This window comes from Mandrillus leucophaeus, unplaced genomic scaffold (assembly GCF_000951045.1).
Source record: "Mandrillus leucophaeus isolate KB7577 unplaced genomic scaffold, Mleu.le_1.0 Scaffold80, whole genome shotgun sequence".
NCBI classification, from domain to species: domain Eukaryota; kingdom Metazoa; phylum Chordata; class Mammalia; order Primates; family Cercopithecidae; genus Mandrillus; species Mandrillus leucophaeus.
In genome coordinates this window covers 4,810,534-4,820,960 of record NW_012108697.1, presented here as the reverse complement: position 1 = coordinate 4,820,960, position 10,427 = coordinate 4,810,534, and the positions used below count along the sequence as shown (strand labels likewise).

At 34.7% G+C, this 10,427-nt stretch overlaps 1 protein-coding gene across 1 annotated transcript in view; it reads left to right on the top strand.

Moving 5' to 3' along the window:
- SHOC2 (soc-2 suppressor of clear homolog (C. elegans)) overlaps positions 1-10,427 on the top strand; it is a 104,668-nt gene that overhangs the window by 36,074 nt on the left and 58,167 nt on the right. Inside the window, exon 2 of the mRNA XM_011967535.1 lies at positions 7,470-8,406. Coding sequence (XP_011822925.1) covers positions 7,704-8,406 — 703 coding nt within the window. The 5' untranslated portion in view covers positions 7,470-7,703. The remainder of the gene's footprint in view (positions 1-7,469; positions 8,407-10,427) is intronic.

Here is a 10,427-nt window from a genome sequence, read left to right as displayed (position 1 = left end):
TAGCCGGGCGTGGTGGCGGGCGCCTGTAGTCCCAGCTACTCGGGAGGCTGAGGTAGGAGAATGGCGTAAACCCGGGAGGCAGAGCTTGCAGTGAGCTGAGATCTGGCCACCGCAGTCCAGCCTGGGCGACCGAGAGAGACTCTGTCTCAAAAAAATAAAAAATAAAAAAATAAAGTATTCCTTTTAATGTGTATATATTGCCAGTGAAATATCTCATAAGTAGCTGCTTCTTGTAAGTAAGTTAGATATATTTGTAGCCTCTTTAATTGAAAGAAAAATTTTAGTTGACCTGCAGAATTAGGCATCAGGGTACCTTTTCTGGTGAACCTGGAACTTTGTTCAGAGATCAAGAAAACAAGCTCTTTATTGGGCGTGTGTCCTAAGGCAACATTAACTTAATAGAGATTTTCTTTCTGTAATTTGCTAATCTTTGTATTTAAGTTTGGAAATAGCAATATTCATAAATGGGTACCTTTGGTTGTAGTATTGTTCCATGCTTTCATGCCATTCAAATGGTTCATCAGATAAGATACGTTATTGTAGTCAGCAAGATTGGTTAGAATAGTGCCCTGAATATCAATAGCTCTGTATTCTAGTTTCAGCAACTCAGTGCCTCCAATACGCGCTTGAGTAAATCAGCGCATTTCTTCTCAAATTCTTAGGACTGTTGTGATTGAAAGCTTATTGCTTTGTTTTGCCATAATTGACTGTCTTTTTAGCTTTTTAATGCTCGTCTGTTATACCAACTCTTTGACTTAATTGAACATAGTTTTTTACCTGGTGTGTATAATGCTGTGCTTATATGTTTGTGGATAAATGTAAATTCTCCTGCAGGAAGAACATCAGATTCTTAATCGGTAAGACATCCCCTCACCCCACCCCCACAATTTCCAAGTCACTCTTCCAGTTCCTTGATCTCTCCCTTTTCCTCTAATTATCTAAGAAACGAATAGCTTATTAGGTTCACTTTTTTCTCCTTGCCAGCCCAAACTGTACTGTCTGGTTCCTTATTGTTCTGCCACACTTGCTCTGTGAATCCCCTCAACTTTAAATTAATTTAGGAATACAATTTAGATTGCCAAATACAGTTTTGAAGATTGATGCCACTACAAATTAATGATATCAAAATTTATCAGACTCAGCAATTTTATTTATCTCTGGTCTATGTCCTCATCCATTCCCTTTTTACTTCTTTCATCAACGCCTTAGCAAACTTTGCCTTTCTTGCTCTCAACAGATTAATTTGCTTCTGTTTCACCAAACGAATATGATTCTGTATGTAACTGGAGATGATAATCTCACTTAACTCTCTCTTATTCCTCTTCCCTTCAAACAAAATTTGTTTGTAGCTGAATCCATTCTCATTTTTTAATTGAAAGGAAAAAAGATCCTTCTTCTCTAAGGCTAAGTTTTCTGCCAGTATGCTACGTATTTTTGACTACTCCTTCCTTCTAAAATTTAAATAGATGAACTGGCTGCTGCTTTGACAATACCCTTTCCTAGCTTATGTGTACCTCTGTTTCTCTTTGAGGGCTTTGTTATCCATCCATTTCTTTTTTTTTTTTTTTTTTTTTTTTGAGACGGAGTCTCGCTCTGTTGCCAAGCTGGAGTGCAGTGGCGTGATCTCGGCTCACTGCAACCTCTGCCTCCCGGTTCAAGCAATTCTTCTGCCTCAGCCTCCTGAGTAGCTGGGACTGCAGGTGTGCACCACCATGTCCAGCTAATTTTTGTATTTTTAGTAGAGACAGGGTTTCACCATATTGGCCAGGATGGTCTCGATCTCCTGACCTCGTGATCCGTCCACCTCGGCCTCCCAAGGTGCTGGGATTACACGCATGAGCCACTGCACTTGGCCCATCCATCCATTTCTAAATATTTATCTTCTGCAGAGTACCAGTATCATCTTCTACATGCATTTTGTGGATATTCTCATTTCAAACCTTTGCTGTTGACACCAAAGCTGTATCTTTATTTCTAGCCCAGACCTCCCTCCTTTATTCTAAAATCACATTTTCAAGTGTGGACTAGACTAGAATCTCAGTATAAATTTGTTCAAAATTTTACTAATTTTCTTTTTTTCTATGTTCCCTGTCTTGAATAATCATGCTGCATCCACCTGATTTAAGCTGTCAACTCAGACATTACCCTGAATCCCTTCCTTCTGTCTACTCCTGTTCATCCCCAGCTGCTTTCTGTCTCTAGAATTTTTCCTGTGTTTTCCTAGTACCTTTGTAGTTTAAACCAATTGTTCTCAAGTACATCAGACCTAATATCTCATTTATGCAACATTCTGTAACGGTTCCTTACTATTCTAAAATGATAGTAACCTACATTATTTTTAAAAATCTATGTAATTTCTTAAAGGAGATATATAAGAAAAATATTGTACATTTTGTATGTTATATAAATGCTTAGGCACAATGATATTAGAAAACAATGAAGAATTTATTATACATTTTATGTTTCAGTACTTAAGTGTTCAAGCACGATACCAGAAAGCAATGAAGAGCAAAAGTTTGTACATATGTCATGAATGTAATTGTTAGAAGTGCAAACTGATACGGATGTGTTATATTTGTGACTCGGATACCGAGATCAGTATGAGTATCAGTGATCATCAGAAATAACAAATAACTCTTAAAGAATAGTGCAAAAGTACTGCAATTTTTGTGTAAAATGGAATTAGATTCAAGGTGCTCAAAATTATAAACAGGTATTTCACCTAGTTACACAGGTTGAGTATTTGTAGGTATTTGAAGGTTGTACAGTATGCAAGGATAGTTCTTATCTCCAGACCTGGCCCATTAAATGCCAGTAGCATTTCTCTAAACATTGAGACAACCTAAAGTGAACCTACAAAATTCCAAAATACTGTAGCTAAAAATAGTTAGATTGTACCTTTATCGTGTTTGGCGTGGACTGTTGCAGTGACTTCCAAATTTGCCTCTACATAGAATCACCTCGAAAACTCTTTAAACATACAGCTTACTGTTCCCTACCACAGATACTTATTTTGTTAGCATTCTTGGATTAGAGGCTAGGATTTCTAAGCTCCCCAGATGATTCTTGCTGAAAATGTCTGGCACTGATTGAACATTAGAGAATTCTTGCTGAAAATGTCTGGCACTGATTAAACACGAAATTATTAGCTTTTTAAATTTTCTGCCTTCCTTCTGAAGTCCTGTTTACAATCATTCTTAACAGTGTCAGGTAAATTTTGTTAAAATATGACTGTAATCATAGCTTCTTCTCCTTCAGGAGTCCTTTACTGGCTTTTTATATTTACTCTTGGCAGCCCCTGAGAGTATACTGCTGGAACATTAGAGTTGAAAGAATCATGATGTCTGCATGATAAAGTCCAAATTACTAAATTTGAATAACCAGCCTTTCCAAATTTGGCAGCCTACATTTTTTACTTCTTGTGTCCAATTTGCATAAAAATATAGTTCCTGAAAGGAATGATTTAAAACCTGACACTGACTTATGACAGGGCTTGGCAAACTATGGCCTGATGGCCAAATCCAGTTTGAGGTCTGTTTTTGGTAAAGTTTTATTGAAACGCAGCCACTCTTACTCATTTGCATATTGTCTACTTTTCTGCTAAAATGACAGAATTGAGTACCTGTAGCAGAAAGCAATCTGTCTTGCAAAGCCTCGAGTGTTTAATATCTGACACTTTACAGAAAAAGTTTGCTCACCCTTGACTTAGAAGCCTAAATGAATTGTAATCAACACCCTCATATAATCATGATTTGGATGTTTATCTCCGAAATCCAACATGGGATGGGGGAAGAATATATCTGGGCTTTCGAGTCCTTACCAGGCTGACCTGGTTTTGAATTTTTCGTTAGTCACTTAGTAGGTATCTGACTTTGGTGCCTCAGTTTTCTCATCTGTAAACTGGGACTAGAGGAACTCTTAGGAATTTGAAATTCAGAGTTTTCATAATTTGGAATATAGTTATGTACCAGAGAAAAATGGTATCAACTCAGAGCTCCACCAAGTTTGTAGTTTTTGTTTTGTTTTTGGGGAATATCTCTCTGTTGCCCAGGCTAGAGTACAGTGGCGCAATCTTAGCTCACTGCAACCGCTGCCTCTTGGGTTCAAGCGATTCTCCTGCCTCAGCCTCCCGATTAGCTGGGATTACAGGCGCCCGCCAGCACGCTCAGCTAATTTTTGTATTTTTTAGTAGAGATGATGTTTCACCATGTCAGTCAGGTTGGTCTCGAACTCCTGACCTTAAGTGATCCACCTGTCTCAGCCTCCCAAAGTGCTAGGATTACAGACGTGTAATCCTAGCAAATTTGCCACGCCTGCCAAATTTATAGTTTTTTTGTTTGAGGTCACTAATGGTTAAATGTATTCAAGGGAGCTAACATATCAAGTGCTTCATATGCGGTAGTTATTAGGTGGAGGTGAATAAGAGAGTCCTCTGGGGTAGTAAAGATCCCAGTATAAAAACCTCCTTGCCAGCCTCAGCTTAATTATTGATGCAGTTTTACGCTTTTATCACTAGATTTCAAGCATTTCGAGACTGGGTACTGTGTATTCTATTACCTAAGTGGGTACAAGATTCAAATTGTGTGCAAATATAGCCTTCCCCCAAAACATAGTGGAGTTGAAGTGATTAAAAAACAACTATTAAATAAATAACTTATTTCCAAGAAACATGAAAGATTACTCTCAATATGTTTTCTTATCTAAAATGTTTGACAGTGTCACCTGATTCAGGTCTGAACTAGATCCAGAACTTAATTTTTGACTGTCAGATAACTTGTTAGTTCTCTTGGCCAAAAATATTTTTACTGGATGTGAGAAATTTTTAGTTAATAGCTAAGTCTGGCTGGTGAGTTAATTCCCTTAAGTAAAGCATAGTGATTTTGTCAAGGTCAAAAGCTTTATTCTCTGACTAGTTATATTTCTTATGAGCTATTACTGAACTATATATATCTGCAAATCTCATTAGGTACAAGAGCTACAGGATGAGTTTGTGGGTCACTAGTTCAAATTCATCACCACTGCAGTAAACCCATCAGACAGTTCAAGTATCAGTCTGAATTTCAGATACAGTGGATAGTATTATAGATTATGGGAAGTCCTTTTAGATTTCAATGGGAACTTTATTAATAACTTGTATTTCCATTAATACAGTTTCTTGACCTACCCATTACCTTCAACCTTCATTATTTTTTAATTATATTTGAAAACTATAATATTAAATATACTGGTGTTCAGATTTTACATTTGGTCATATCTGGTATTTCCCGAACTTGATAAGCTTTTGCTGAGGCATTTATTTTTATAAAATACCTAGACCCCTTCTCCCTAAAACTTTGATTCAGTGATTTGTGATGGAGCCTGGAAATTTGTATTTTTAAACAAATATCTCAGGTCATGTATTTTCTTTTTTCGTTTTTATCATTAGAAAAGTTTACTTTTCATTTCTTTCTAAGTTTTCTTACCTTTTAATAGGGATAGTCTTGTTCTATCCTCTGTACTTAATATATGTGATTTTACGCCTTATATATCTCATTTGATCTTTATATAGGAGGTGTCCTTCTAAATTTAGGATATACATATCTTGCTAAATAGAAATTTGATTCCAGAAACTTGATATAGTGACATTTCTTAAATACAAATTGATAAGCAATGCCTGTAACCCTTTAGCTATGCATACTTCCCATTATTTACAGTTGTATGGTTTTAGTAAATGTATTTTCATATTGGCTTATCAGCATTCTTTTCTGAATCAGTATCTCTAGAGTTTTTCTTAGTCTCTCTCCATTGTAGTGCAAAATAATTCTTTTCTTTTTTTCGAAAGGGGTGGGTAGTAGTAGATAGAGCTCTCCTGGTGTGCTAGCAAATAATGACGTGTTTGTTTAATTGTAGAATCTTATACACCAGTAAAGTTCACACTGTGCAGTTTCAGATTTACAGATTATTCATCCTCTACCCCAGTTCCTGTTATTTCTGCACATTTGACCGTTTGCTTCAGCAAAGTGACACATTTTCAGTGTCCTGTGCAAACTAAGCTCCATTCTTTATTCTAGGCAAAACTTTCTTTTTCATGACACCCATCTGTAATGCTTTGCCGCCTCTCCTTTAGTTGCTTGAACGCAACCCGTTAATCCAGGACTAGTTAGCCTAAGTCCTTCCTGTATGCTTTTCTCAACCGTTCTCACTGATACCAATTTTCTCAAAAGTGCTATAGCATATGCCACTCATCTGAGGATTTAATAATATACTGTCTTATCAATTACTTGTTATATGTGAGTGTTTTGGCTGTCTAAACTGCAAGCTTGTATATAGAGTGGGGTTCACATCCTGTAAAAATAAATTATTAGCAGAATCCTTAGCACTTAACATTATCACATCCTTTTGGTAGTCTGACAAAATTCTAATAACTGTTTTAACTGCTTAAGCTGGTCAGGTAAGAAGTTATTTTATCTTTAATCCCAAGTAGCAAATAATTATCAGTTAGATAAATAGAGTTAACAATAGAGTCACAAAATAAGAATTACTAATTTTAAATTCCAAAATGTTTAGGGAGGACTGATTCCTTCCATAAATATTTTACTAATCTTTTTATCCTTTGCCAATCTTTTCGGCCTGTCATTTTACCAGCAAACTTTTTCTGCTTTTAAGAACTCTGTGCCATTGATCTTTCTCACTTTTTCAGTCCCTAGAATATTCACATCATCGGACATTGCCCTTTATCACTGGTTTTCAAAGATGATCCCCAGGTCTACCTCCATCAGAATCATATAGAGTGCTTATTAAAGTATGGATTCTTAATGCCCCTTTCCCTGAACTGTGCTGTTTTTCATACATATTTCACTTTGTTCATTTTTTTTCTTTTGCCAGACTGCTCTCCCTTCTATCTTCACCACCATTGAAATTCTTTCTATTATCTAAAGCTATCTGCCAATTGTAGATAGAACTGTTTTAGTGTAGTGGGTTAGGAACGTAGGCTGTGAGCACATACTACCTAATTTGGAATATTGGCTCCATCATGTTTCCAAGATCTCAAAGTTAGTTACTTAAAAATATTTCTGTGCTTTAGTGTTTCTTTATATAAAATGGGGATAACAATATATCTCATTGGGCTGTTGTATGTGTTATATTAATATATGTGAATTCCTCAGAATAATGCTAGTACATAGAAAGGACTTAATAAATGTTAAGCTTATTGTTGTGGTTTCTTCCACTTTTTAGCTCTTACAAAATTTTATACTAAAGTAACTTACATTCTTACCTTTTCCTATTAGACTGCAAGTTTCTTGAAGGTAGAGCCAGCCTTATTAAGCTGTGTAGTTTTAAATGGATTTTTACATAATAAAGGATGTTCATAAATATTCAAGAATGAAATCAGAGGAAAATGACAAACTCTAATAAGATTGTTTTTCAGAGCCTATTTACTTAATATAAATTATCTAAAGTAATTTAATACTCTCTATATTATATTTCAGGAATTCTAATGAATCACTGATTGACCAGCACTATTTTACCAGTTGGAATGCATTATCAGAAATGGGCATAGTGCTTTTAGATCCAACATGTAACAGATGGATGTTACTGCATGCTGATTACTTCTTCGAGCCAGTACTTTTTTGATTGTGTAGGATCTTTGTCTCTTCATCTTTGAATTCAATTACTGGAAAATAAAAGGAGTTCATGTAGTTTTTGTCCAGGCTTGAGTCACCATGAGTAGTAGTTTAGGAAAAGAAAAAGACTCTAAAGAAAAAGATCCCAAAGTACCATCAGCCAAGGAAAGAGAAAAGGAGGCAAAAGCTTCTGGAGGTTTTGGGAAAGAGAGCAAAGAAAAAGAACCTAAGACCAAAGGGAAAGATGCCAAAGACGGAAAGAAGGACTCCAGTGCTGCCCAACCAGGGGTGGCATTTTCAGTTGACAATACGATCAAACGGCCAAACCCAGCACCTGGGACTAGAAAAAAATCCAGCAATGCAGAGGTGATTAAAGAACTCAACAAATGCCGGGAAGAGAATTCAATGCGTTTGGACTTATCCAAGAGATCTATACACATATTGCCATCATCAATCAAAGAGTTGACTCAATTAACAGAACTTTATTTATACAGTAACAAATTGCAGTCCCTCCCAGCAGAGGTGGGATGTTTAGTAAATCTCATGACATTGGCTCTAAGTGAAAATTCACTTACCAGTTTGCCTGACTCTCTTGATAACTTGAAGAAGCTGCGGATGCTTGATTTACGGCATAATAAACTGAGAGAAATTCCTTCAGTGGTGTATAGGCTGGATTCTCTCACCACTCTTTACCTTCGCTTTAATCGTATAACTACTGTGGAAAAGGACATCAAAAACTTGTCAAAACTCAGCATGCTTAGCATTCGAGAGAACAAAATTAAACAACTACCTGCTGAAATTGGTAAGAGGCCTTGGATTATTATTATTTGTAGTGTTTGTTATGCTAAATAATTTTGAGTGCTTTTTCATATCAAAAAATGCCTGATACTTGCCTAAAAACAGCTTATTTCTAAATTACAACTTTTTAAATGGTTTACTTTATTCCATTTTCAGCACTGTTAATAGTACACAGCTTGAAATTGTTTCATAGACTTAAAAAGTGAATTAGAAAATAGATGTAATTAGATCTTTCCCACACAAACCTAATCTTCTTTTACTTTCGTTGGAGAATAAATTTAAAGAAGAAAAGATGTTTGCCTAATTTTCATGTTGTTGCTACCTGTTTTTAAAGTATCTGTTGATACAATTTTATTAGATATATGAAAACTACATTTTCTCATTCTCTGACTTTTCCATCTTTATCTGAAAGATGTTTAAATTCACATCACTTTCTACCTAATTTACCACAAAAGGTTGACAAATCAGAGCTTTATGAAAGAGCAGTGTCATAAGAAAATAGGAAAAAAATTTTTCTTGCATCTTGAAAGTACTTACATGTTTATTAAAAATAACACAAGAATTTAGAACGGTAGAAGAAACATCACCTGTAGCAAATGCAACGCTGTTAGCATTTTAGTAATTTTCATTCCAGTCTTATATATAAAGCTAACTTGTACTAAAACAAAGAAAATGTTTTTTAAAGCTTGGTAGTAGGAGAAAAACATAGGGAATATACACATGTGAACATGTCAGTAAAAAATTAAAAATTAGTTCTGGCATTTTTAATTATGGAAAAACATTCTGAAACATTTGGAATATAGTAATCCATTGACATCAGTTTTGAAAAATTGATAAAGGTATTGCCTTTGTGGGCCCTTTTTATAAGATTTATAAAAATCATCATAAAATGTTGATTATGAAGCTTTTTAAAGGATGTTTTCTTTTTGTATTAAAGGCAGTTTATTTTATTCTGAAAAAAATAAAGATTATATTGTTGCTTTCAGTATTGGTCTTATAATGAGTGATAAACTTTCTGATTTTTAGGCTTTGCAGCTTTTCAAAGATATGATATTCTGTGGATGTTTTAATATTTTGTTTAGCTTTGAAAAAAGATGTGGTTTAAATTTTAAGTATGACTTGTTACATTTAACTCTTAACTAGACAATCCAAATGTTAATTAAATTTTGGTTTAATTTAATGTGTTTAGAAAATTTATGATAGGTTTTCTCAAGTAATGTACTACAGAGTATGACTTACTCATGAGATATTAAAATATTCCCAGGAATTTCTGAGTGAAAATGCTCCATTCCATGTCTTCAGATAGAAATGTGGTTGTTGAAGGACTTGTTTTAGTGTCATATTTAGTCAAAATTTGACCTGCGTGTTATGGCTCGTGTTATGGAATAGAATTACAGGCAATTGGAGAAATAAATGCTGAATTTCTACATAGAAATATAAAAGTTATTTCCTGTCTTTGTTCTTACTGTTTTGTGTAAGTGTTACACTCAGTACTAAAAGTCTGACTTTAATTCACAAATCTCTAAGGACTTTTTCCATAGAAATGCTATCAAATTACCTAGGAATTAACATACATATATGTTCTTGAGCATATAGATAGCATTTTTATTAAAAAGTGAATGTATCTTTTAAAATTGGCATATTTTAAGTAATTATATGGCTTGTATTTGTGGCTACCTAGTCTTTTGACCTTTATTCCTAAATTGTAATTTTAAAAACAGCCATTGAATTTGTTAATGGGCTCCTTCCCATAATTAGTGACATTACTAAAGTTTGTGTTTTTGTAATTGCTGGACTTCTGTAAAAATGGTAATATCGTAAGTGTTGCTTGTTTCATTCTAAGCAGGGCATCAGAAAGTAAACTGCTTTTAAAAGTATAATTTAATGTTTCGCATAAGGAATTATGATTTATAAAGTTTAACTTAGATGCATGGATCTGGGGCAAACATGCAGAAGTCTGCGTCATCTGTTTCTTTATAGGGAATAAGAAAATAAATGTTAGTAAAAATAACATCATAATAATAA